This window comes from Salmo salar, chromosome 12 (assembly GCF_965601325.2).
Source record: "Salmo salar chromosome 12, fSalSal1, whole genome shotgun sequence".
In the NCBI taxonomy this organism is placed as follows: domain Eukaryota; kingdom Metazoa; phylum Chordata; class Actinopteri; order Salmoniformes; family Salmonidae; genus Salmo; species Salmo salar.
Window position 1 is genome coordinate 2,677,501 of NC_138302.1, and position 27,646 is coordinate 2,705,146.

At 46.7% G+C, this 27,646-nt stretch overlaps 1 protein-coding gene across 1 annotated transcript; it reads right to left on the bottom strand.

Annotated features, from left to right (window-relative positions):
- Positions 1-1,628: 1,628 nt before the first annotated feature.
- On the bottom strand, positions 1,629-27,646 carry LOC106591642 (fascin). Its single transcript, XM_045690478.2, has 7 exons — positions 27,015-27,646; positions 22,243-22,293; positions 19,364-19,775; positions 14,350-14,512; positions 13,708-13,829; positions 13,391-13,561; positions 1,629-4,208 (listed from the first exon to the last, which is right to left on the bottom strand). Exons 1-7 carry the CDS (start codon positions 27,429-27,431, stop codon positions 4,003-4,005), a joined length of 1,542 nt encoding a protein of 513 aa, XP_045546434.2. The 5' UTR covers positions 27,432-27,646; the 3' UTR covers positions 1,629-4,002.

Genomic DNA, 27,646 nt, shown 5'->3' on the forward strand with positions numbered 1-27,646 from the left:
TGGGTGATATCCCCTCTAAATCAGGGCCTGATTTAGACCTGGGACAACACGTTGGTGATATCCCCTCTAAATCAGGGCCTGATTTAGACCTGGGACAACACGTGGGTGATATTCCCCTCTAAATCAGGGCCTGATTTAGACCTGGGACAACACGTGGGTGATTCCCCTCTAAATCAGGGCCTGATTTAGACCTGGGACAACAGGTGGGTGTAAATAATGATCAGCCAGAACAGAGAACCAATGGGCTCTTGACCTCATAGGGATCCAATCTGAATACCCGTACCCTATACAGTGCACTACTTTTGCCCTCGCTGGTGAAATGGGCCGTCCCTGGTCTAAAGGTCATAATGCCCTGTACAGGGGCTAGGGATTATGGTGCTATTTGGGATACAGACTTTGTCTCTGAGAGTTCAGACAGGTGAGAAACGTCCTGTCTCTGACATGGTTAAAGAGTTCAGACAGATGAGAAACGTCCTGTCTCTGACATGGTTAAAGAGTTCAGACAGGTGAGGAATGTCCTGTCTCTGAGATGGTTAAAGAGATGAGACAGGTGAGAAACGTCCTGTCTCTGAGAGGGTTAATGAGTTCAGACAGGTGAGAAACGTCCTGTCTCTGAGAGGGTTAAAGAGTTCAGACAGGTGAGAAATTTCCAGTTAGGGGGTTTCCAGTATTAGCCCCATATAGCCCCTATATTTAGCCCCATATAGCCCCTATATTTAGCCCCATATAGCCCCTATATTTAGCCCCATATAGACCCTATATTTAGCCCCATATAGCCCCTATATTTAGCCCCATATAGCCCCTATATTTAGCCCTATATAGCCGCTATATTTAGCCCCATATAGCCTCTATATTTAGCCCCATATAGCCCCTATATTTAGCCCCTTATAGCCCCTATATTTAGCCTCATATAGCCCCTATATTTAGCCCCATATAGCCCCTATATTTAGCCCCATATAGCCCCTATATTTAGCCCCATATAGCCCCTATATTTAGCCCCATATTAACTGTAAAGTGTATAACTTTAAAGTGTATAACTGTAAACTGTATAACTGTAAAATGTAGTATAACTGTAAACTGTATAACTGTAAAGTGTATAACTGTAAAGTGTGAGTGTTAACTGTAAAGTGTGAGTGTTAACTGTAAAGTGTATAACTGTAAAGTGTATAACTGTAAACTGTATAACTGTAAAGTGTAGTATAACTGTAAAGTGTATAACTGTAAAGTGTGAGTGTTAACTGTAAAGTGTATAACTGTAAAGTGTGAGTGTTAACTGTAAAGTGTATAACTGTAAACTGTATAACTGTAAAGTGTGAGTGTTTTCATTTTTTAAATAGAATTTTACAATGACAACACACGTAAACAAAGACCCCAAACAGACCCCTAACGTTACCAAACACCAATGACATCACTTCCGCTCAGACCCACATGTTCCCACTGCTACTATACACGTCCCATATGTCTCCCTCCCTCCCTCCCCACCCACCCACCCCTCCCTCCCTCCCTCCCTCCCTCCCCCCTCATCCTCCTTCCTCCCCTCCCTCCCTCCCTCCCTCCCCCCTCATCCTCCTTCCTCCCCTCCCTCCCTCCCTCCCCCCTCATCCTCCTTCCTCCCCTCCCCTCCCCCCTCATCCTCCTTCCTCCACTGGAACGTTCCGGTGGCTTGTAGAACTCTTATGAAACATGGACTCAAATCGCACTGTTGTGAATTTTTCTCCGTAGGCCCCACACACGGTTTTTTCAATATTTAAATAAACATTTTGGATTCATCCGCTGTTGTAATGATGGATGGATCATTTTGATTTCCAGTTTATTAAGTCAACGGTTTGTTTCCTAAATCATTGACGAGAAAAGTATGGCCCCCTCAAATTGGGTCTCTTACAACCCCCTCATATGTCATGTCTTGAAATATACAGACAGACGGATTTCAAAAGGAAGTTTACATTGTCTAGTTGTTTACTACCGACAGCCAACGTTCCAACTCAGGACATAACTTTATGATGTCATAACTTTCCCAGAATGCACGGATTATCGAGACATTGTTAGTTTTACACTTAAGACATGATTCTGCCATTGTGCCTGCCACACCTACTCATTCCAGGGTTTTTCTTTATTTTGTACTATTTTCTACATTGTAGAATAATAGTGAAGACGTCAAAACTATGAAATAACACATATGGAATCATGTAGTAACCAAAAAAAAAGTGTTAAACAAATCAAAATATATTTTATATTTGAGATTCTTCAAAGTAGCCACCCTTTGCCTTGATGACAGCTTTGCACACTCTTGGCATTCTCTCAACCAGCTTCACCTGGAATGTTTTTCCAACAGTCTTGAAGGAGTTCCCTCATATGCTGAGCACTTGTTGGCTGCTTTTCCTTCAGTCTGCGGTCCGACTCATCCCAAACCATCTCAGTTTGGTTGAGGTAGTGGGATTGTGGAGGCCAGGTCATCTTCCTCCTCTTCCTCCTCACTTTTTTGGTTGCTACATCATTCCATATGTGTTATTTCATAGTTTTGATGTCTTCACTATTATTCTACAATGTACAAAATAGTAAAAAATAAAGAAAAACCCTTGAATGAGTAGGTGATGTAAAACTTTTGACCAATAGTGTACATCTTCCCTATCATATGAACATAATTTTCTGACTCAATTAATAAGATTCTCTCAAGGTTGCTCTGATGTCCAAAATATTTCAAAATCGACATTTGGTGGAATAAACCTTTTTTTTTTTTTTAAGTTGCATGTTTAAATTGTAATTGCTTTTTTTAAAAATATATTCTGTCATAGAAAATGCCTTTAGTTTTCCATGTGGACCAACGCCTGTGAATTGTGAAAAGCTATCCAAGGATTCTTCAATAGTGTTTTGTTTATAGGAAATGATATTTGGTTCTTGTAGATTCCGTTTCATTTTCTTCCATTTTGTTACAGTGTTCTATAACTATGCAGTTGGGTTTTTTAAAATGTTCGTATCTTTATCCTCTGAAAACGGACACGTTTAAAAAGGACTCTGGAGGTTTGTATCTTCATTATGAACCCATTGGTTCCTCTTTAGTGCATTTAACTACATGTCACAAGTAAAAAGCCCTGGGTGGTAAGTTAAGTTAAGTTAAAGTTCAGACTCAGGGAGGTTAAAACCCACCTTCAGATTCAGGAAGATTAAAACCCACCTTCAGATTCAGGAAGGTTAAAACCCACCCTCAGACTTAGGGAGGTTAAAACCCACCCTCAGACTTAGGGAGGTTAAAACCCACCCTCAGACTCAGGGAGGTTAAAACCCACCTTCAGATTCAGGAAGGTTAAAACCCACCCTCAGACTCAGGGAGGTTAAAACCCACCCTCAGACTCAGGGAGGTTAAAACCCACCCTCAGACTCAGGGAGGTTAAAACCCACCCTCAGACTCAGGGAGGTTAAAACCCACCCTCAGATTCAGGGAGGTTAAAACCCACCCTCAGACTCAGGGAGGTTAAAACTCACCCTCAGATTCAGGAAGGTTAAAACCCACCCTCAGATTCAGGAAGGTTAAAACCCACCCTCAGACTCAGGGAGGTTAAAACCCACCCTCAGACTCAGGGAGGTTAAAACCCACCCTCAGACTCAGGGAGGTTAAAACCCACCCTCAGACTTAGGGAAGGTTAAAACCCACCTCAGACTCAGGGAGGTTAAAACTCACCCTCAGATTCAGGAAGGTTAAAACCCACCCTCAGATTCAGGAAGGTTAAAACCCACCCTCAGACTCAGGGAGGTTAAAACCCACCCTCAGACTCAGGGAGGTTAAAACCCACCCTCAGACTCAGGGAGGTTAAAACCCACCCTCAGACTTAGGGAAGGTTAAAACTCACCCTCAGACTTAGGAAAGTCTGAAACCTTCCTTTTTATTCCATACATTCCATATGCCCATATAAAGTCATAACAGACGGAGTATACTTATTTAAAGGATATCTACAGTGGGGTAATTGAAGTTACCCAGAATGATGTATGTTAAACTTTATAGAGCGGTCAGTACTCCCAGAGTGTTGCGTTGTCCACCCCTTCAGCATTGGCCTTTAGAACACCAGCGTGGTCTCCTTTAAGGTACCGCCCCTCCGGCGCTCGCACCGCCATCTTGTTGTAGTCACACAGCTCAAACAGGAAGTAGGTGGGCGTGTCCCCGTTGCAAACAACTGCGGACTCTTCCCCCACGCACCAGAACTTCCCCAGTGAATCTAGAGAGGAAGGAGACAGAGATTATACCAAAATATTAGGAACACCTTCCTAATATTGAGTTGCAACCCCTTTTGTTCTCAGAACAACCTCAATTTGGAGCGGCAGTCCCCCCCCCCCCCCCCCCCTCCCCCTGTGAGCGTGGAGTGGTTTTTAGCCCGAGCAGTAGGAAAGGACATGGAGCAGTTTATGGAGAGATGAACTCAGCTCCGAGCAGTAGGAAAGGACATGGAGCGATGGAGTGGTTTATGGAGAGATGAACTCAGCTCCGAGCAGTAGGAAAAGACATGGAGCAGTTTATGGAGAGATGAACTCAGCCCCGAGCAGTAGGAAAGGACATGGAGCAGTTTATGGAGAGATGAACTCAGCTCCGAGCAGTAGGAAAGGACATGGAGCGATGGAGTGGTTTATGGAGAGATGAACTCAGCCCCCGAGCAGTAGGAAAGGACATGGAGCGATGGAGCGGTTTATGGAGAGATGAACTCAGCCCCGAGCAGTAGGAAAGGACATGGAGCAGTTTATGGAGAGATGAACTCAGCTCCGAGCAGTAGGTAAGGACATGGAGCGATGGAGTGGTTTATGGAGAGATGAACTCAGCCCCCGAGCAGTAGGAAAGGACATGGAGCGATGGAGCGGTTTATGGAGAGATGAACTCAGCCCCCGAGCAGTAGGAAAGGACATGGAGCGGTTTATGGAGAGATGAACTCAGCCCCGAGCAGTAGGAAAGGACATGGAGCAGTTTATGGAGAGATGAACTCAGCCCCGAGCAGTAGGAAAGGACATGGAGCGATGGAGTGGTTTATGGAGAGATGAACTCAGCCCCGAGCAGTAGGAAAGGACATGGAGCGATGGAGTGGTTTATGGAGGGATGAACTCAGCCCCGAGCAGTAGGAAAGGACATGGAGCAGTTTATGGAGAGATGAACTCAGCTCCGAGCAGTAGGAGAGGACATGGAGCGATGGAGTGGTTTGTGGAGAGATGAACTCAGCTCCGAGCAGTAGGAAAGGAAATGGAGCAGTTTATGGAGAGATGAACTCAGCCCCCGAGCAGTAGGAAAGGACATGGAGCAGTTTATGGAGAGATGAACTCAGCCCCCGAGCAGTAGGAAAGGACATGGAGCGATGGAGCAGTTTATGGAGAGATGAACTCAGCACCGAGCAGTAGGAAAGGACATGGAGCGATGGAGTGGTTTATGGAGAGATGAACTCAGCTCCGAGCAGTAGGAAAGGACATGGAGCGATGGAGTGGTTTATGGAGAGATGAACTCAGCTCCGAGCAGTAGGAAAGGACATGGAGCAGTTTATGGAGAGATGAACTCAGCCCCGAGCAGTAGGAAAGGACATGGAGCAGTTTATGGAGAGATGAACTCAGCTCCGAGCAGTAGGAAAGGACATGGAGCGATGGAGGGGTTTATGGAGAGATGAACTCAGCTCCGAGCAGTAGGAAAGGACATGGAGCGATGGAGCGGTTTATGGAGAGATGAACTCAGCTCACATGATGTGCTGGGCATTGGAATTATAAAGTTACTACACCCCCAAAAATTAAATATTTCACAACAAAAAATATCCAGACCTGAAAGCAGTCTACTGATGTGATTTAAGCATTGTTGTGGACTTAGAACATAAAATAAAAGTAGTTTTTCCTGTAAAAAAAAAAGTGTAATTTTGAGAACGAAAACCAGAAAAGGGGAAAACAGAAACCTGGAAAAAAACTAAATGAAGAAAACGGAATTTGGGAGAAAAAAAATCCAAAAACGGACTCAGGCAACAACTAAAATATATTTTCCTGGAGCCCTGTGAGGTAGGTGTGTTTACCTCGGAGGCTGTAGTCTCCATCTGAGCCCTGTGTAGTAGGTGTGTTTACCTCGGAGGCTGTAGTCTCCATCTGAGCCCTGTGTAGTAGGTGTGTTTACCTTGGAGGCTGTAGTCTCCATCTGAGCCCTGTGTAGTAGGTGTGTTTACCTCGGAGGCTGTAGTCTCCATCTGAGCCCTGTGTAGGTGTGTTTACCTCGGAGGCTGTAGTCTCCATCTGAGCCCTGTGTAGGTGTGTTTACCTGGGAGGCTGTAGTCTCCATCTGAGCCCTGTGTAGTAGGTGTGTTTACCTTGGAGGCTGTAGTCTCCATCTGAGCCCTGTGTAGTAGGTGTGTTTACCTGGGAGGCTGTAGTCTCCATCTGAGCCCTGTGTAGTAGGTGTGTTTACCTGGGAGGCTGTAGTCTCCATCTGAGCCCTGTGTAGGTGTGTTTACCTGGGAGGCTGTAGTCTCCATCTGAGCCCTGTGTAGTAGGTGTGTTTACCTCGGAGGCTGTAGTCTCCATCTGAGCCCTGTGTAGTAGGTGTGTTTACCTGGGAGGCTGTAGTCTCCATCTGAGCCCTGTGTAGTAGGTGTGTTTACCTGGGAGGCTGTAGTCTCCATCTGAGCCCTGTGAAGTAGGTGTGTTTACCTCGGAGGCTGTAGTCTCCATCTGAGCCCTGTGTAGTAGGTGTGTTTACCTGGGAGGCTGTAGTCTCCATCTGAGCCCTGTGTAGTAGGTGTGTTTACCTCGGAGACTGTAGTCTCCATCTGAGCCCTGTGTAGTAGGTGTGTTTACCTCGGAGGCTGTAGTCTCCATCTGAGCCCTGTGTAGTAGGTGTGTTTACATCAGAGGCTGTAGGCTCCATCTGAGCCCTGTGTAGGTGTGTTTACCTCGGAGGCTGTTGTCTCCATCTGAGCCCTGTGTAGTAGGTGTGTTTACCTGGGAGGCTGTAGTCTCCATCTGAGCCCTGTGTAGGTGTGTTTACCTCGGAGGCTGTAGTCTCCATCTGAGCCCTGTGTAGTAGGTGTGTTTACCTGGGAGGCTGTAGTCTCCATCTAAGCCCTGTGTAGTAGGTGTGTTTACCTCGGAGGCTGTAGTCTCCATCTGAGCGCTGTGTAGTAGGTGTGTTTACCTCGCAGGCTGTAGTCTCCATCTGAGCCCTGTGTAGTAGGTGTGTTTACCTCGGAGGCTGTAGTCTCCATCTGAGCCCTGTGTAGTAGGTGTGTTTACCTGGGAGGCTGTAGTCTCCATCTGAGCCCTGTGTAGTAGGTGTGTTTACCTGGGAGGCTGTAGTCTCCATCTGAGCCCTGTGTAGGTGTGTTTACCTTGGAGGCTGTAGTCTCCATCTGAGCCCTGTGTAGTAGGTGTGTTTACCTGGGAGGCTGTAGTCTCTATCTGAGCCCTGTGTAGTAGGTGTGTTTACCTCGGAGGCTGTTGTCTCCATCTGAGCCCTGTGTAGTAGGTGTGTTTTCCTCGGAGGCTGTAGTCTCCATCTGAGCCCTGTGTAGTAGGTCTGTTTACCTCGGAGGCTGTAGTCTCCATCTGAGCCCTGTGTAGGTGTGTTTACCTCGGAGGCTGTTGTCTCCATCTGAGCCCTGTGTAGTAGGTGTGTTTACCTGGGAGGCTGTAGTCTCCATCTGAGCCCTGTGTAGTAGGTGTGTTTACCTGGGAGGCTGTAGTCTCATCTGAGCCCTGTGTAGTAGGTGTGTTTACCTCGGAGGCTGTAGTCTCCATCTGAGCCCTGTGTAGTAGGTGTGTTTACCTCGGAGGCTGTAGTCTCCATCTGAGCCCTGTGTAGTAGGTGTGTTTACCTCGGAGGCTGTTGTCTCCATCTGAGCCCTGTGTAGTAGGTGTGTTTACCTCGGAGGCTGTAGTCTCCATCTGAGCCCTGTGTAGGTGTGTTTACCTCGGAGGCTGTAGTCTCCATCTGAGCCCTGTGTAGTAGGTGTGTTTACCTGGGAGGCTGTAGTCTCCATCTGAGCCCTGTGTAGTAGGTGTGTTTACCTCGGAGGCTGTAGTCTCCATCTGAGCCCTGTGTAGTAGGTGTGTTTACCTCGGAGGCTGTAGTCTACATCTGAGCCCTGTGTAGGTGTGTTTACCTCGGAGGCTGTAGTCTCCATCTGAGCCCTGTGTAGTAGGTGTGTTTACCTCGGAGGCTGTAGTCTCCATCTGAGCCCTGTGTATGTGTGTTTACCTCGGAGGCTGTAGTCTCCATCTGAGCCCTGTGTAGGTGTGTTTACTTGGGAGGCTGTAGTCTCCATCTGAGCCCTGTGTAGTATGTGTGTTTACCTCGGAGGCTGTAGTCTCCATCTGAGCCCTGTGTAGTAGGTGTGTTTACCTCGGAGGCTGTAGTCTCCATCTGAGCCCCGTGTAGCTGTGTTTACCTCGGAGGCTGTAGTCTCCATCTGAGCCCTGTGTAGTAGGTGTGTTTACCTGGGAGGTTGTAGTCTCCATCTGAGCCCTGTGTAGTAGGTGTGTTTACCTGGGAGGCTGTAGTCTCCATCTGAGCCCTGTGTAGGTGTGTTTACCTCGGAGGCTGTAGTCTCCATCTGAGCCCTGTGTAGGTGTGTTTACCTCGGAGGCTGTAGTCTCTATCTGAGCACTGTGTAGTAGGTGTGTTTACCTGGGAGGCTGTAGTCTCCATCTGAGCCCTGTGTAGGTGTGTTTACCTCGGAGGCTGTAGTCTCCATCTGAGCCCTGTGTAGTAGGTGTGTTTACCTCGGAGGCTGTAGTCTCCATCTGAGCCCTGTGTAGGTGTGTTTACCTCGGAGGCTGTAGTCTCCATCTGAGCCCTGTGTAGTAGGTGTGTTTACCTCGGAGGCTGTAGTCTCCATCTGAGCCCTGTGTAGGTGTGTTTACCTCGGAGGCTGTAGTCTCCATCTGAGCCCTGTGTAGGTGTGTTTACCTGGGAGGCTGTAGTCTCCATCTGAGCCCTGTGTAGTAGGTGTGTTTATCTCGGAGGCTGTAGTCTCCATCTGAGCCCTGTGTAGTAGGTGTGTTTACCTCGGAGGCTGTAGTCTCCATCTGAGCCCTGTGTAGTAGGTGTGTTTACCTCGGAGGCTGTAGTCTCCATCTGAGCCCTGTGTAGTAGGTGTGTTTACCTGGGAGGCTGTAGTCTCCATCTGAGCCCTGTGTAGTAGGTGTGTTTACCTGGGAGGCTGTAGTCTCCATCTGAGCCCTGTGTAGTAGGTGTGTTTACCTGGGAGGCTGTAGTCTCCATCTGAGCCCTGTGTAGTAGGTGTGTTTACCTCGGAAGCTGTAGTCTCCATCTGATCCCTGTGTAGGTGTGTTTACCTCGGAGGCTGTAGTCTCCATCTGAGCCCTGTGTAGTAGGTGTGTTTACCTGGGAGGCTGTAGTCTCCATCTGAGCCCTGTGTAGTAGGTGTGTTTACCTGGGAGGCTGTAGTCTCATCTGAGCCCTGTGTAGTAGGTGTGTTTACCTCGGAGGCTGTAGTCTCCATCTGAGCCCTGTGTAGGTGTGTTTACCTCGGAGGCTGTAGTCTCCATCTGAGCCCTGTGTAGTAGGTGTGTTTACCTGGGAGGCTGTAGTCTCCATCTGAGCCCTGTGTAGTAGGTGTGTTTACCTGGGAGGCTGTAGTCTCCATCTGAGCCCTGTGTAGTAGGTGTGTTTACCTGGGAGGCTGTAGTCTCCATCTGAGCCCTGTGTAGTAGGTGTGTTTACCTGGGAGGCTGTAGTCTCCATCTGAGCCCTGTGTAGTAGGTGTGTTTACCTCGGAGGCTGTAGTCTCCATCTGATCCCTGTGTAGGTGTGTTTACCTCGGAGGCTGTAGTCTCCATCTGAGCCCTGTGTAGTAGGTGTGTTTACCTGGGAGGCTGTAGTCTCCATCTGAGCCCTGTGTAGTAGGTGTGTTTACCTGGGAGGCTGTAGTCTCATCTGAGCCCTGTGTAGTAGGTGTGTTTAGATCGGAGGCTGTAGTCTCCATCTGAGCCCTGTGTAGTAGGTGTGTTTACCTCGGAGGCTGTAGTCTCCATCTGAGCCCTGTGTAGTAGGTGTGTTTACCTCGGAGGCTGTTGTCTCCATCTGAGCCCTGTGTAGTAGGTGTGTTTACCTCGGAGGCTGTAGTCTCCATCTGAGCCCTGTGTAGGTGTGTTTACCTCGGAGGCTGTAGTCTCCATCTGAGCCCTGTGTAGTAGGTGTGTTTACCTCGGAGGCTTTAGTCTCCATCTGAGCCCTGTGTAGTAGGTGTGTTTACCTGGGAGGCTGTAGTCTCCATCTGAGCCCTGTGTAGTAGGTGTGTTTACCTGGGAGGCTGTAGTCTCCATCTGAGCCCTGTGTAGTAGGTGTGTTTACCTGGGAGGTTGTAGTCTCCATCTGAGCCCTGTGTAGTAGGTGTGTTTACCTCGGAGGCTGTAGTCTCCATCTGAGCCCTGTGTAGTAGGTGTGTTTACCTCGGAGGCTGTAGTCTCCATCTGAGCCCTGTGTAGGTGTGTTTACCTCAGAGGCTGTAGTCTCCATCTGAGCCCTGTGTGGTAGGTGTGTTTACCTGGGAGGCTGTAGTCTCCATCTGAGCCCTGTGTAGGTGTGTTTACCTCGGAGGCTGTAGTCTCCATCTGAGCCCTGTGTAAGTGTGTTTACCTCGGAGGCTGTAGTCTCTATCTGAGCACTGTGTAGTAGGTGTGTTTACCTGGGAGGCTGTAGTCTCCATCTGAGCCCTGTGTAGGTGTGTTTACCTCGGAGGCTGTAGTCTCCATCTGAGCCCTGTGTAGTAGGTGTGTTTACCTCGGAGGCTGTAGTCTCCATCTGAGCCATGTGTAGGTGTGTTTAACTCGGAGGCTGTAGTCTCCATCTGAGCCCTGTGTAGTAGGTGTGTTTACCTCGGAGGCTGTAGTCTCCATCTGAGCCCTGTGTAGGTGTGTTTACCTCGGAGGCTGTAGTCTCCATCTGAGCCCTGTGTAGGTGTGTTTACCTGGGAGGCTGTAGTCTCCATCTGAGCCCTGTGTAGTAGGTGTGTTTACCTGGGAGGCTGTAGTCTCCATCTGAGCCCTGTGTAGTAGGTGTGTTTACCTCGGAGGCTGTAGTCTCCATCTGATCCCTGTGTAGGTGTGTTTACCTCGGAGGCTGTAGTCTCCATCTGAGCCCTGTGTAGTAGGTGTGTTTACCTGGGAGGCTGTAGTCTCCATCTGAGCCCTGTGTAGTAGGTGTGTTTACCTGGGAGGCTGTAGTCTCATCTGAGCCCTGTGTAGTAGGTGTGTTTACCTCGGAGGCTGTAGTCTCCATCTGAGCCCTGTGTAGTAGGTGTGTTTACCTCGGAGGCTGTAGTCTCCATCTGAGCCCTGTGTAGTAGGTGTGTTTACCTCGGAGGCTGTTGTCTCCATCTGAGCCCTGTGTAGTAGGTGTGTTTACCTCGGAGGCTGTAGTCTCCATCTGAGCCCTGTGTAGGTGTGTTTACCTCGGAGGCTGTAGTCTCCATCTGAGCCCTGTGTAGTAGGTGTGTTTACCTCGGAGGCTTTAGTCTCCATCTGAGCCCTGTGTAGTAGGTGTGTTTACCTGGGAGGCTGTAGTCTCCATCTGAGCCCTGTGTAGTAGGTGTGTTTACCTGGGAGGCTGTAGTCTCCATCTGAGCCCTGTGTAGTAGGTGTGTTTACCTGGGAGGTTGTAGTCTCCATCTGAGCCCTGTGTAGTAGGTGTGTTTACCTCGGAGGCTGTAGTCTCCATCTGAGCCCTGTGTAGTAGGTGTGTTTACCTCGGAGGCTGTAGTCTCCATCTGAGCCCTGTGTAGGTGTGTTTACCTCAGAGGCTGTAGTCTCCATCTGAGCCCTGTGTGGTAGGTGTGTTTACCTGGGAGGCTGTAGTCTCCATCTGAGCCCTGTGTAGGTGTGTTTACCTCGGAGGCTGTAGTCTCCATCTGAGCCCTGTGTAAGTGTGTTTACCTCGGAGGCTGTAGTCTCTATCTGAGCACTGTGTAGTAGGTGTGTTTACCTGGGAGGCTGTAGTCTCCATCTGAGCCCTGTGTAGGTGTGTTTACCTCGGAGGCTGTAGTCTCCATCTGAGCCCTGTGTAGTAGGTGTGTTTACCTCGGAGGCTGTAGTCTCCATCTGAGCCATGTGTAGGTGTGTTTAACTCGGAGGCTGTAGTCTCCATCTGAGCCCTGTGTAGTAGGTGTGTTTACCTCGGAGGCTGTAGTCTCCATCTGAGCCCTGTGTAGGTGTGTTTACCTCGGAGGCTGTAGTCTCCATCTGAGCCCTGTGTAGGTGTGTTTACCTGGGAGGCTGTAGTCTCCATCTGAGCCCTGTGTAGTAGGTGTGTTTATCTCGGAGGCTGTAGTCTCCATCTGAGCCCTGTGTAGTAGGTGTGTTTACCTCGGAGGCTGTAGTCTCCATCTGAGCCCTGTGTAGTAGGTGTGTTTACCTCGGAGGCTGTAGTCTCCATCTGAGCCCTGTGTAGTAGGTGTGTTTACCTCGGAGGCTGTAGTCTCCATCTGAGCCCTGTGTAGTAGGTGTGTTTACCTGGGAGGCTGTAGTCTCCATCTGAGCCCTGTGTAGGTGTGTTTATCTCGGAGGCTGTAGTCTCCATCTGAGCCCTGTGTAGTAGGTGTGTTTACCTGGGAGGCTGTAGTCTCCATCTGAACCCTGTGTAGTAGGTGTGTTTACCTCGGAGGCTGTTGTCTCCATCTGAGCCCTGTGTAGTAGGTGTGTTTACCTCGGAGGCTGTAGTCTCCATCTGAGCCCTGTGTAGGTGTGTTTACCTCGGAGGCTGTAGTCTCCATCTGAGCCCTGTGTAGTAGGTGTGTTTACCTAGGAGGCTGTAGTCTCCATCTGAGCCCTGTGTAGTAGGTGTGTTTACCTCGGAGGCTGTAGTCTCCATCTGAGCCCTGTGTAGTAGGTGTGTTTACCTCGGAGGCTGTAGTCTCCATCTGAGCCCTGTGTAGTAGGTGTGTTTACCTCGGAGGCTGTAGTCTCCATCTGAGCCCTGTGTAGGTGTGTTTACCTCGGAGGCTGTAGTCTCCATCTGAGCCCTGTGTAGTAGGTGTGTTTACCTCGGAGGCTGTAGTCTCCATCTGAGCCCTGTGTAGTAGGTGTGTTTACCTCGGAGGCTGTAGTCTCCATCTGAGCCCTGTGTAGTAGGTGTGTTTACCTGGGAGTCTGTAGTCTCCATCTGAGCCCTGTGTAGTAGGTGTGTTTACCTGGGAGGCTGTAGTCTCCATCTGAGCCCTGTGTAGTAGGTGTGTTTACCTGGGAGGCTGTAGTCTCCATCTGAGCCCTGTGTAGTAGGTGTGTTTACCTCGGAGGCTGTAGTCTCCATCTGAGCCCTGTGTAGTAGGTGTGTTTACCTCGGAGGCTGTAGTCTCCATCTGAGCCCTGTGTAGTAGGTGTGTTTACCTGGGAGGCTGTAGTCTCCATCTGAGCCCTGTGTAGTAGGTGTGTTTACCTCGGAGGCTGTACCCTCCGTCTTTAAACTCCAGCCGGAAGACGTCGTAAGAGGACCGGTTCGAATCCAGCGTTCCCGTGCCGACCTTACGACAGCCGATGAAACCGTGTTCTCCACGGAGGACTATGATTGGCCGGTTGATAAGCTTCATCAGGAACTGCTCCGCCTCCCCTGGAAAAAAACAAACAAAAAAAACAGGAAGGAAACAGATCGAACACTGATTTGATTAGCTGATTGGTTTGATGAGTTAATGAATAGTTGATTGATTGACGAGAGTCGCTAGGTCGCTGTGGCCGTGGTTACGGCGACGGACTAACCTGCGTTGTCGACGGTGGCGGCCAGTTGTCCGTTCCTCTTGGCGGCGACGTATTTCCCGTTGGAGGCTTTGAGAGAAACCTTCCCGTCACACCAGTCCAGGTCAAAATGGCTGTTAGCTGATCTACGCACACACACACACACACACGCACACACACACACACACACACACGCACACACACACACAGACACACACGCACAGACACAGACACAGACACACACACACGCACACGCACGCAGACACGCACACGCACGCAGACACGCACTCACACACACACACAGAGAGACACACACACACACAGAGACACACACACAGAGACAGACACACACACAGACACACACACACGCACGCACACATGCACACGCACGCACACACACACAGTTAAAATAACATATTTCGTTAAGAGGTTCTGAGACGCAGGTAGAGAGTCTGTGTGTGTAGTGTGTATAGTGTGTGTATAGTGTGTATAGTGTGTATAGTGTGTGTAGTGTGTATAGTGTGTATAGTGTATATAGTGTGTATAGTGTGTATAGTGTGTATAGTGTGTATAGTGTGTATAGTGTGTATAGTGTGTGTAGTGTGTGTAGTGTGTGTAGTGTGTATTAGTGTGTATTAGTGTGTATTAGTGTGTACAGTGTATTACTTAGTGGAGGCGGTACACTGCAGTCCTCCGGTGGAGGTCAGGGTCCAGTACTTCCCTGCAGCGGTCCGGAACGCACACTTCCTATTTCCTGTATCACGACTCATCTCCACCTGGAACACTTCCTGGTCACCTTCCTCATCCTGATTGGCCGAAAGGTCCATGCCTGGGATCAGGTGGGGAGGAGTCACAGATATCATACAGTCTATACTAGTAGATCACTCACTAATACCCATCATATATTAGATATACAGTACCAGTCTATACTAGTAGATCACTCACTAATACCCATCATATATTAGATATACAGTACCAGTCTATACTAGATGATCACTCACTAATACCCATCATATATTAGATATACAGTACCAGTCTATACTAGATCACTCACTAATACCCATCATATATTAGATATACAGCACCAGTCTATACTAGTAGATCACTCACTAATACCCATCATATATTAGATATACAGTACCAGTCTATGCTAGATCACTCACTAATACCCATATGTGTATATCTAGTTTTCTATTTCTATGTTGGGTTTTTGGCAATGACCTCCAATTAGAGGCAGCTGGTTGTCGTTGTCTCTAATTGGAGGCCATATTTAGTTGGGTTTGTTTTCACTTGTGTTTTTGTGGGTGGTTGTTTCTAGTATAGTCTGTGCACCTTACTGGACTGTTTTTGTCGTTTGTTTATTTTGTTTAAGTGTTTTCTTTAATAAATTAAGAAGATGAGCACTTTACCCGCTGCGCCTTGGTCCAATCTTTACGACGCCTATGACAATTGTAGAATAATAGTGAAGACATCAAAACTATGAAATAACACATATGGAATCATGTAGTAACCAAAAAAAGTGTTAGAACAAATCAAAATGTATTTTAGATTCTTCAAAGTAGCCACCCTTTGCCTTGATGACAGCTTTGCACACTCTTGGCATTCTCTCAACCACGGTTGAGCTAACGTACGCTAATGCGATTAGCACGAGGTTGTAAGTAACAAGAAAATTTCCCGGGACATAGACATATCTGATATTGGCATATCTGATATTGGATATAATCTAACTGCACTGTCCAATTTACAACCTGGCCAAGATAAAGCAAAGCAGTTCGACACATACAGTCGTGGCCAAAAGTTTTGAGACTGACACAAATATTAATTTCCGCAAAGTTTGCTGCTTCAGTGTCTTTAGATATTTTTGTCAGATGTTACAATGGAATACTGAAGTATAATTACAAGCATTTCATAAGTGTCAAAGGCTTTTATTGACAATTACATGAAGTTGATGCAAAGAGTCAATATTTGCAGTGTTGACCCTTCTTTTTCATGACCTCTGCAATCCGCCCTGGCATGCTGTCAATTAACTTCTGGGCCACATCCTGACTGATGGCAGCCCGTTCTTGTATAATCAATGCTTGGAGTTTGTCAGAATTTGTGGGTTTTTGTTTGTCCACCCGCCTCTTGAGGATTGACCACAAATTCTCAATGGGATTAAGGTCTGGGGAGTTTCCTGGCCATGGATCCAAAATATCGATGTTTTGTTCCCCGAGCCACTTAGTTATCACTTTTGCCTTATGGCAAGGTGCTCCATCATGCTGGAAAAGGCATTGTTCGTCACCAAACTGTTCCTGGATGGTTGGGAGAAGTTGCTCTCGGAGGATGTGTTGGCACCATTCTTTATTCATGGCTGTGTTCGTAGGCCAAATTGTGAGTGAGCCCACTCCCTTGGCTGAGAAGCAACCCCACACATGAATGGTCTCAGGATGCTTTACTGTTGGCATGACACAGGACTGACGGTAGCGCTCACCTTGTCTTCTCCGGACAAGCTTTTTTTCTGGATGCCCCAAACAATCGGAAAGGGGATTCATCAGAGAAAATGACTTTACCCCAGTCCTCAGCAGTCCAATCCCTGTACCTTTTGCAGAATATTAGTCTGTCTCTGATGTTTTTCTTGGAGAAAAGTGGCTTCTTTGCTGCCCTTCTTGACACCAGGCCGTCCTCCAAAAGTCTTTGCCTCACTGTGCGTGCAGATGCACTAACACCTGCCTGCTGCCATTCCTGAGCAAGCTCTGTACTGGTGGTGCCCCGATCCCGCAGCTGAATCAACTTTAGGAGACGGTCCTGGCGCTTGCTGGACTTTCTTGGGTGCCCTGAAGCCTTCTTCACAACAATTGAACCGCTCTCCTTGAAGTTCTTGATGATCCGATAAATGGTTGATTTAGGTGCAATCTTACTGGCAGCAATATCTTTGCCTGTGAGGCCCTTTTTGTGCAAAGCAATGATGACGGCACGTGTTTCCTTGCAGGTAACCATGGTTGACAGAGGAAAAACAATGATTCCAAGCACCACCCTCCTTTTAAAGCTTCCAGTCTGTTATTCGAACTCAATCAGCATGACAGAGTGATCTCCAGCCTTGTCCTCGTCTCCTCTGAGTCTCTCTCCTCTTTTCTCCTCTGAGTCTCTCTCCCCTTTTCTCCTCTGAGTCTCTCTCTTCTGAGTCTCTCTCCTCTTTTCTCCTCTGAGTCTCTCTCCTCTTTTCTCCTCTGAGTCTCTCTCCTCTTTTCTCCTCTGAGTCTCTCTCCCCTTTTCTCCTCCGAGTCTCTCTCCCCTTTTCTCCTCTGAGTCTCTCTCTTCTGAGTCTCTCTCCCCTTTCATCCTCTGAGTCTCTCTCCTCTTTTCTCCTCTGAGTCTCTCTCCCCTTTTCTCCTCTGAGTCTCTCTCCTCTTTTCTCCTCTGAGTCTCTCCTCTTTTCTCCTCTGAGTCTCTCTCCCCTTTTCTCCTCTGAGTCTCTCTCCTCTGAGTCTCTCTCCTCTTTTCTCCTCTGAGTCTCTCTCCTCTTTTCTCCTCTGAGTCTCTCTCCCCTTTTCTCCTCTGAGTCTCTCTCCCCTTTTCTCCTCTGAGTCTCTCCTCTTTTCTCCTCTGAGTCCTCTCTCCCCCTTTTCTCCTCTGAGTCTCTCTCCCCTTTTCTCCTCTGAGTCTCTCTCCCCTTTTCTCCTCTGAGTCTCTCTCCTCTTTTCTCCTCTGAGTCTCTCTCCCCTGAGTCTCTCTCAGTCTGCAGATCTCTTTTCTCCTCTCCTCCCTCGTTTAGTTTTCTCAAAGCAGTTGCTGACTTAGGCTTTTCTAACCCCATCCCCCCTCACACACAGCCCCACACACACACACACACACACACACACACACACACACACACACACACACACACACACACACACACACACACACACACACACACACAGAGACACAGTTTGTAAACTGGGACCGACCACAAAGGTCGGATAGAATTTCTGCGGAAAAATGTGTTCAGTGGTGAGGTGGGGACAGAGAAAAAAGGGCAGAGAGAGAGAGAGACTGAAACAGAGAAAATGGGAGGAAGAGAAAGGGGGGCAGATGGAAAACACATGCTGCAGGGCGGAGGAGGGGAGGAAAGAGAAGGAGGGGAGGAAAGAGGATCTGGGGAGGAGGAGGAAAGAGGAGGTGGAGGAAGAGGAGGAGGAGGAGGAAAGAGGAGGAGGGGAGGAAAGAGGAGGAGGAGGGGGGAGGGGAGGAGAAGGAGGAGGAGGGGGGAGGAGGAGGAAAGAGGAGGGGAGGAGAAGGAGGAGGAGGGGGAAAGAGGAGGAGGAGGAGAGAGGAGGAGGAGGAAAGAGGAGGAGGAGGAGGAGGGGGGAGGAGGAGGAAAGAGGAGGAGGAGGAAGACTCTAATCTGACCCTGTCTGAGCCCCCCTCCCCCCTCTCTCTCTCCCAGCTAGGAGGAGACTCTAATCTGACCCTGTCTGATCCCCCCCCCCCCCCTCTCTCTCCCAGCTGAGAGAGGAGACTCTAATCTGACCCTGTCTGAGCCCCCCTCCCCCCTCTCTCTCCCAGCTGAGAGAGGAGACTCTAATCTGACCCTGTCTGAGCCCCCCTCCCCCCCTCTCTCTCCCCCAGCTGAGAGAGGAAGAGGAAGTGATGTCACCAGAAGGAACGTGGAAAGAGTTTCTCTAAATGAAAACATTCCTCTTCTCTTTCCTGTCCTGTTCCAGAGGAAGCATCAACCCCCTTCCCAGACACCACAGCTCGTGATCGTTTTAGGTCCTCACAGACGTTGAAATAAAAAGGGTCGCGGTACACAGGGGGTTTCTTCATCCTCTTCTTCATCAGACTATAAATACTCTACTGGAACTTCCTGTATTGTGTAAAAACTTGTTTTTGTTCCTTTAAAAGTTATGAGCCATTTGAAGAGATGAGGTCAATTCTGTTTAGCTACTACCCGTTATAGATATCACCTCGTTCACTTTCTGCGTGTCCTACTTTGCCCGGTGGATGTTCTGGAAAGGTTTTACAAGGCTCTAGTTCTAGGTTGTTGTTGTTCTTCCCTGGTAAGGTTCTAGTAAGGTTAAACTAAGGCTGTGTTGGTCCTATCTTCCCTGGCAAGGTTCTAGTAAGGTTCCACTAAGGTTGTGTTGCTCATATCTTCCCTGGCAAGGTTCTAGTAAGGTTCCACTAAGGTTGTGTTGCTCCTATCATCCCTGGTAAGGTTCAAGTAAGGTTCCGCTAAGGCTGTGTTGGTCCTATCTTCCCTGGTAAGGTTCTAGTAAGGTTCCACTACGGTTGTGTTGGTCCTATCTTGCCTGGTAAGGTTCTAGTAAGGTTGTGTTGGTCCTATCTTCCCTGGTAAGGTTCTAGTAAGGTTCCACTAAGGCTGTGTTGCTCCTATCTTGCCTGGTAAGGTTCTAGCAAGTTTCCACTAAGGTTGTGTTGATCCTCTCTTCCCTGGTAAGGTTCTAGTAAGGTTCCACTAAGGCTGTGTTGCTCCTATCTTGCCTGGTGAGGTTCTAGTAAGGTTCCACTAAGGTTGTGTTGGTCCTATCTTGCCTGGTAAGGTTCAAGTAAGGTTCCACTAAGGCTGTATTGGTCCTATATTGCCTGGTGAGGTTCCACTAAGGCTGTGTTGGTCCTATCTTCCCTGGTAAGGTTCTAGTAAGGCTGTGTTGGTCCTATCTTGCCTGGTGAGGTTCTAGTAAGGTTGTGTTGGTCCTACCTTGCCTGGTGGAGACGTTCCTCTCGTTGCCGGCGGTGAGAACCACCTGAGGGTGACTCTGCTCCAGAGAGAACATCTCATCCTTCCCCACGCGGCTGTTCTTCCCGCTCTTCATGGTCCCGCTGGGACCCGACGGCGCCAGGTAACGCCCGGAACAATCCCTGAACGCCACCTTCCCGGAGCGGAACTCCAGCGTGTATCCGGTGGTCTTGTCCGGCGTGGCCTCGAGGCTGCCGTCGTTCTTCAGAAAGCGGTTATCAGACGTTTGCAGGTGGTAACGTTGGTCCAGGAAAACCAGGGTGATCAGAGAGTCAACCCCCCACGGGATGTCACGGTCTATAGAGACCTCAGAGTGGTCGGGGTTAAAGGTCAGGTGGGCATACCGCTTCCTGGTTAGGCTGAACAGGTTCACCTGGAGGGGGGAGGGGTTTAGAGGTCAGGTGGGCATAACACTTCCTGGTTAGGCTGAACAGGTTCACCTGGAGTGGGGAGGGGTTAAAGGTCAGGTAGGCATAACACTTTCTGGTTAGGCTGAACAGGTTCACCTGGAGGGGAGGGGGAGGGGTTAGAGACAGGGTGATGTATGTGTGTGTGTATGTATGTATGTATGTATGTATGTATGTATGTATGTATGTATGTATGTATGTATGTATGTATGTATGTGTGTATGTATGTATGGACAGTTGAAGTCGAAAGTTTACATACACTTATGTAGGAGTCATTGAAACTCGTTTTTCAACCACTACACAAATTTAATGTTAAGAAACTATAGTTTTTGGCAAGTCGTTTAGGACATCTACTTTGTGCATGACATGACACAAGTCATTTTTCCGACAATTGTTTACAGACAGATTATTTCACTTACAATTCACTGTATCACAATTCCAGTGGGTCAGAAGTTTACATACACTAAGTTGACTGTGCCTTTAAACAGCTTGGAAAATTCCAGAAAATGAAGTCATGGCTTTAGAAGCTTCTGATAGGCTAATTGACATCATTTGAATCAATTGGAGGTGTACCTGTGAATGTATTTCAAGGCCTACCTTCAAACTCACTGCCTCTTTGCTTAACATCATGGGGAAATCAAAAACACTCAGCCAAGACCTCAGAAAAATAATTGTAGACCTCCACAAGTCTGGTTTGTCCTTGGGAGCAATTTCCAAACGCCTGAAGGTACCACGATCATCTGTACAAACAAGTATAAACACCATGGGACCACACAGCCGTCATACCGCTCAGGAAGGAGACGCGTTCTGTCTCCTAGAGGTGAACGTACTTTGGTTCCAAAAAGTGCAAATTAATCCCAGAACGTCAGCAAAGGACCTTGTGAAGATGCTGGAGGAAACGGGTACAAAAGTATCTACATCCACAGTAAAATGAGTCCGTCAAGGGGTGATGGGTGTAGCTGTTGCTTGGAAGTCGGACGCAAGAGAGCAGAGATGAGTGAACAAAGAAGAACTTTACTGAGGCAATCATAATGCACAGAACGCAACCGCGTCACAGAAACAAATGCCCAACGAACAAGTAAGGCAGCACAAAGTACAAAACCCAAGTACAAAGTATCGGCTGCAACAAAGCAAAGGGTAAATAAAAACAAAACCCGGCGCAAACCAGCCGGAAGCGTGCCAACCTCGACAATAAACAATTTCACACACAGACATGGGGGGGGGGGGACAAAGGGTTAAATACACGACAAGTAATGAGGGAAATGTAAACCAGGTGTGTGGGGAAAACAAGACAAAACAAATGGAAAATGAAAGGTGGATCGGCGATGGCTAGAAGACCGGTGACGTCGACCGCCGAACGTCGCCCCGAACAAGGAGAGGAACCGACTTCAGGGGAAGTCGTGACAGAGTCCCTATATCGACATAACCTGAAAATCCGCTCAGCAAGGAAGAAGCCACTGCTCCAAAACCGCCATAAATAAAGCCAGACTACGGTTTGCAACTGCACATGGGGACAAAGATCATACTATTTGGAGAAATGTCCTCTGGTCTGATGAAACAAAAATAGAACTGTTTGGCCATAATGACCATCGTTATGTTTGGAGGAAAAAGGGTGACGCTTGCAAGCCGAAGAACACCATCCCAACCGTGAAGCACAGGGGTGGCAGCATCATGTTGTGGGGGTGCTTTGCTGCAGGAGGGGCTGGTGCACTTCACAAAATAAATGGCATCATGAGGGAGGAAAATTGTGTGGATATATTGAAGCAACATCTCAAGACATCAGTCATGAAGTTAAAGCTTGGTTGTAAATGGGTCTTCCAAATGGACAATGACACCAAGCATACTTCCAAAGTTGTGGCAAAATGGCTTAAGGACAACAAAGTCAAGGTATTGGAGTGGCCATCACAAAGCCCTGACCTCAATCCTATTGAAAATTTGTGGGCAGAACTGAAAAAGTGTGTGCGAGCAAGGAGGCCTACAAACCTGATTACAGTTACACCAGCTCTGTCAGGAGGAATGGGCCAAAATTCACCCAACTTATTGTGGGAAGCTTGTGGAAGTCTACCCAAAACATTTAACCCAAGTTAAACAATTTAAAAGATATGCTACAAAATACTAATTGAGTGTATGTAAACTTCTGACCCACTGGGAATGTGATGAAAGAAATAAAAGCTGAAATAAATAATTCAGGACATTTTTACTAGGATTAAATGTCAGGAATTGTGAAAAACTGAGTTTAAATGTATTTGGCTAAGGTGTATGTAACTTCCGACTCCAACTGTATGTATGTATGTATGTATGTAGGTGTGTGTGTGTGTGTGTGTGTGTGTGTGTGTGTGTGTGTGTGTGTGTGTGTGTGTGTGTGTGTGTGTGTGTGTGTGTGTGTGTGTGTGTGTGTGTGTGTGTGTGTGTGTGTGTGTGTGTGTTAGTTACCTGGGGATGCATGGCCAGGTGGACACACCACTTCTCTGCTGCTGATACTGTCTGAAACACACACACACACACACACACACACACACACACACACACACACACACACACACACACACACACACACACACACACACACATCCTGTTTATACACACACACACATATCCTTTCTCGCAGGTCTGCATACCCACATCCACCCCCACCCCCCACACACAGCGACCAAAACATTTTAGCGCCCCCTATTTAGAGACAGGGAGTCAATGCCGAGACCAAGGTCTCTTTATTTAGACAGGGAGTCAATGCCGAGACCAAGGTCTCTTTGTTTAGACAGGGAGTCAATGCCGAGACCAAGGTCTCTTTATTTAGACAGGGAGTCAATGCCGAGACAAAGGTCTCTTTATTTAGACAGGGAGTCAATGCCGAGACCAAGGTCTCTTTATTTAGACAGGGAGTCAATGCCGAGACCAAGGTCTCTTTGTTTAGACAGGGAGTCAATGCTGAGACCAAGGTCTCTTTATTTAGACAGGGAGTCAATGCTGAGACCAAGGTGTCTTTATTTAGACAGGGAGTCAATGCCGAGACAAAGGTCTCTTTATTTAGACAGGGAGTCAATGCCGAGACCAAGGTCTCTTTGTTTAGACAGGGAGTCAATGCTGAGACCAAGGTCTCTTTATTTAGACAGGGAGTCAATGCTGAGACCAAGGTCTCTTTGTTTAGACAGGGAGTCAATGCTGAGACCAAGGTCTCTTTGTTTAGACAGGGAGTCAATGCTGAGACCAAGGTGTCTTTATTTAGACAGGGAGTCAATGCCGAGACCAAGGTCTCTTTATTTAGACAGGAAGTCAATGCTGAGACCAAGGTCTCTTTATTTAGACAGGAAGTCAATGCTGAGACCAAGGTCTCTTTATTTAGACAGGAAGTCAATGCCGAGACAATTTTGCAATTTTATAACTCATTTCCTGCAATTCTACATTTTCTTTTTCTATCAGGTGGAGAGAAATGTTTGCTGTTTTTAAATATGATATCTGAGTGAGACTGACTAGGGGACCACCAGCTGTAATTCAACCATGATAACACGTTTAGATAACTAACTTAGCGATTTAAATGAAAATGTTTACACGGGCTAATTGAAAGAGAAAGAAACTGCTGGTTCACAACCAAATTTCGAAAAACGTCACCTTGTGTATTTTACTATTCTTGTCACGTCCTGACCAGTAATAGGGGTTATTTGTTATTGTAGTTTGGTCAGGACATGGCAGAAGGGTATTTGTTTTATGTGGTTCGGGCTATGTATTTCGGTAGAGGGGTGTTTGGTTTATGTGGTCCGGGGTTTGTTAGTTCTATGTTAGTGTATTTCTATGTTCTGTCTAGTCTATTGTAGCTCTATGTTTAGTTAATTGGGGTTGGACCTTCAATTGGAGGCAGCTGGTTATCGTTGCCTCTGATTGAAGGTCCTATAATTAGGAGTTTGTTTTGTCATGGGGTTTTTTGTGGCAGATTGTTGCTGTGTATAGATTTGTGCCCTACCGGCCTGTTCTTTGTCGTCGTGTTTGTTTTGTTTTTTCCTTCTTTGTCCTTTAATAAAAGAAGATGAGTGTACATTTTCCCGCTGCGTCTTGGTCTAAACCCTACGACACCCGTGACAATTCTAACTCCCAACTGTAAATTGAGACCACGACTAAGTTCCTAAAACTCAGGGAAATTGCCGCCCCCCGCCAATTTCCCGGGGGGCGGCAGAGTAGCCTAGTGGTTAGAACGTTGGACTAGTAACCCAAAAAGGTTGCGAGAACGAATCCCCGAGCTGATCTGTCGTTCTGCCCCCCCTCTAAACAAGGCCAGTTAACCCACTGTTCCCCGGTAGACCCGTCATTGTAAAATAAGAATTTGTTCTTAACTGACTAGTTAAAGAAAAAGTAAAAAAAAAATTGATCACCAATATATCTATAAACCTTTTTTTCACAACAATAGTTGTCAAATTGTGACAAAGTGATTTATTGAATCTGATTGATTGATTGCTTCTGTGGACAGGTGTCTTTTTTACAGGTAACAAACTGCGGTTAGGAGCACTCCCTTTAAGAGTGTGGTCCTAATCTCAGCTCGTTACCTGTAAAAAAGACACCTGGGAGCCAGAAATCTTTCTGATTGAGAGGGGGTCAAATACTTACTTCCCTTATTAAAATGCAAATCAATTTATAACATTTTTGACATGCGTTTTTCTGTCTTTTTTGTTGTTGTTATTCTGTCTCTCACTGTTCAAATAAACCTACCATTAAAATTATAGACTGATCATTTCTTTGTCAGTGGGCAAACGTACAAAATCAGCAGGGGGATCAAATACTTTTCCCCCCCTCACTGTAGAAACCAGTCTATAAAACACATGAAACAGCGTTGGGGGAAGCTACTCTGAAAAATATAGTTTGCCAAGCTACCAATTACTTTACACTGAAAGAACTTAAGCTATACTTAAGATAAATACAGTTTACTGAACTAAAATACCCCTTAAGATAAATACAGTTTACTGAACTAAAATACCCCTTAAGATAAATACAGTTTACTGAACTAAAATACCCCTTAAGATAAATACAGTTTACTGAACTAAAATACCCCTTAAGATAAATACAGTTTACTGAACTAAACTTAAGATAAATACAGTTTACTGAACTAAAATACCCCTTAAGATAAATACAGTTTACTGAACTAAACTTAAGATAAATACAGTTTACTGAACTAAAATACCCCTTAAGATAAATACAGTTTACTGAACTAAACTTAAGATAAATATAGTTTACTGAACTAAAATACCCCTTAAGATAAATATAGTTTACTGAACTAAACTAAAGATAAATACAGTTTACTGAACTAAAATACCCCTTAAGATAAATATAGTTTACTGAACTAAACTTAAGATAAATATAGTTTACTGAACTAAAATACCCCTTAAGATAAATATAGTTTACTGAACTAAACATAAGATAAATATAGTTTACTTAACTAAACTAAAGATAAATATAAATATAGTTTACTGAACTAAAATACCTTGAAAAAGTAGTTCACTACATCTAACTTACTTTGTGATAAATTAGCATATGTAAATCTGAAATGGCAACAACTACAAATCACAAGACACATCACTTTGGGTTCCTATGTTAACATAATGTGTAATTTAGCCTGTTAAACACTATGTTTCAAGTCTGATGCTGAAAAACAAAGGAACTACTTCAAAACAGTAAGTGTGTAGTTTCAGTAGTTAGCTACATCGCTACATGCTAAAACAGTAGTGTGCAGTTCCATTAGTTAGCTACACCGCTACATGGTAAAACAGTAGTGTGTAGTTCCAGTAGTTAGCCACACCGCTACATGCTAAAACAGTAGTGTGTGTAGTTCCAGTAGTTAGCTACATCGCTACATGCTAAAACAGTAGTGTGTAGTTCCAGTAGTTAGCTACACCGCTACATGGTAAAACAGTAGTGTGTAGTTCCAGTAGTTAGCTACACCGCTACATAATAAAACAGTAGTGTGTAGTTTCAGTAGTTAGCTACACCACTACATGGTAAAACAGTAGTGTGTAGTTCCAGTAGTTAGCTACACCGCTACATGGTAAACAGTAGTGTGTAGTTCCAGTAGTTAGCTACACTGCTACATGCTAAAACAGTAGTGTGTAGTTAGCTACACTGCTACATGCTAAAACAGTAGTGTGTAGTTAGCTACACCGCTACATGCTAAAACAGTAGTGTGTAGTTCCAGTAGTTAGCTACACCGCTACATGCTAAAACAGTAGTGTGTGGTTAGCTACACCGCTACATGGTAAAACAGTAGTGTGTAGTTCCAGTAGTTAGCTACACCGCTACATGGTTAAACAGTAGTGTGTAGTTCCAGTAGTTAGCTACACCGCTACATGCTAAAACAGTAGTGTGTAGTTCCAGTAGTTAGCTACACCGCTACATGCTAAAACAGTAGTGTGTAGTTCCAGTAGTTAGCTACACCGCTACATGCTAAAACAGTAATTAACAACTGAAAACACTACCTATATTTGAATTTAGTTCAGCTACTACCAAGCTACTTCAAAATGAAGTTAACTCACTACTCCTCAACACTGCTCGTAAACCCAAGCACTTACAGGCTACACACACACACACACACACACACACACACACACACACACACACACACACACACACACACACACACACACACACACACACACACACACACACACACTCCAACCTGGTCTCAGAGGATCTCCTACTATTCTGTATGGAAAATCCAAGACACTTTCATTTAGTACGATGATACGGTTTCATACGGTACGTAAATACATTTGTTGGATTTTCAGTATGTTACGAATTGCAATTCGTAATGATACGTTTTGAATTACAATTTGTACACTATGTTACAAATTACAATTTTGTTGTGGCTAACGTTAGCTAGGCTAGGGGTTAGGGGTTAAGGGGTTAGGAGTTAGGTTAAGGGTAGGAGTTAGGTTAAACGGTTAGGAATTAGGTTGAGGTTAGGAGTTAGGTTAAAGGGTTTTTAGGGTTAACATGCTAACTAATCACAACGTTTCTAATAAGGTAAAATGCTCAACTTGTCCACGATGAGATTCGAACACATAACCTTAGGGTCACTAGCTAAATGTTTATGTTTATACACCCCAACCAACCCAACCCCTCTTCTGTCTTGTAACAATACCAACTGTAACATATATCATTCATTTAAAATGTCCCCCGTTTTTTACGTTAACTATGTTACGTCTAGTCTACGAAACCAAGAATACCTGAGCGAAACAGCTGATCCGATCTTCGCTGCCTCCCAGGTATCTCCCGTAGGGCTCGGAGAGCAACGACCAACGTCCGTCATCGTGCGCCGTTAACACGAACCTGCAGTCTTTACCTCGACTCTCGCTCTCCCCGGTGACGTTCCCGTCTTTATCCGTACCCAGATACCGTCTGAGGTGCGACCGGAGAAACACCACGTTGCCGTTCGAGTCTCCCGGCGCGTCGCCGCCGGTGTTCTGTTCCAACGTCCACATCTGTTTTTTCTTTAGACTCGGTGCCGAAGCGTTGATTTTAAAACCGAACGTTTCAGCCGTTAGATATTTATTCCCCGCGTTTATCAACCCGAGTTGGATCTGCAGGACGTCACCGCCGCCGCCGCCGCCGCCGCCGCCGCTACAACAGCCGTTAGAAGACATTATCCTTTTTTTTTACCGAAGAAAACCGTCCGTTTCTGACCGGAGGACCAGAGAGAAGAAGAAGAAGAAAAGAGTTTGCTGTGTGTGTTGAAGGAGGCTCTGCTATTGGAATAAAGGAGGTTCTTTGTGCTGTGTGATTGGATAGAGTTGGCACGACGCTGGCTTTGACTGCAGATACAGACACGCTCCGTGCTGCAGAGGATGGGATACAGGGC

Coding starts and splice junctions, on each gene's coding strand:
- LOC106591642 (XM_045690478.2), bottom strand. CDS start 27,431: ATGTCTTCTAACGGCTGTTGTAGCGGCGGCGGCGGCGGCGGCGGCGGC. Junction 13,830..14,349: donor CAGTGTACCGCCTCCACTAA/GTAATACACTGT, acceptor GTGTGTGCGTAG/ATCAGCTAACAGCCATTTTG. Junction 4,209..13,390: donor CGGAGGGTACAGCCTCCGAG/GTAAACACACCT, acceptor CTTCCTCTCTAG/ATTCACTGGGGAAGTTCTGG.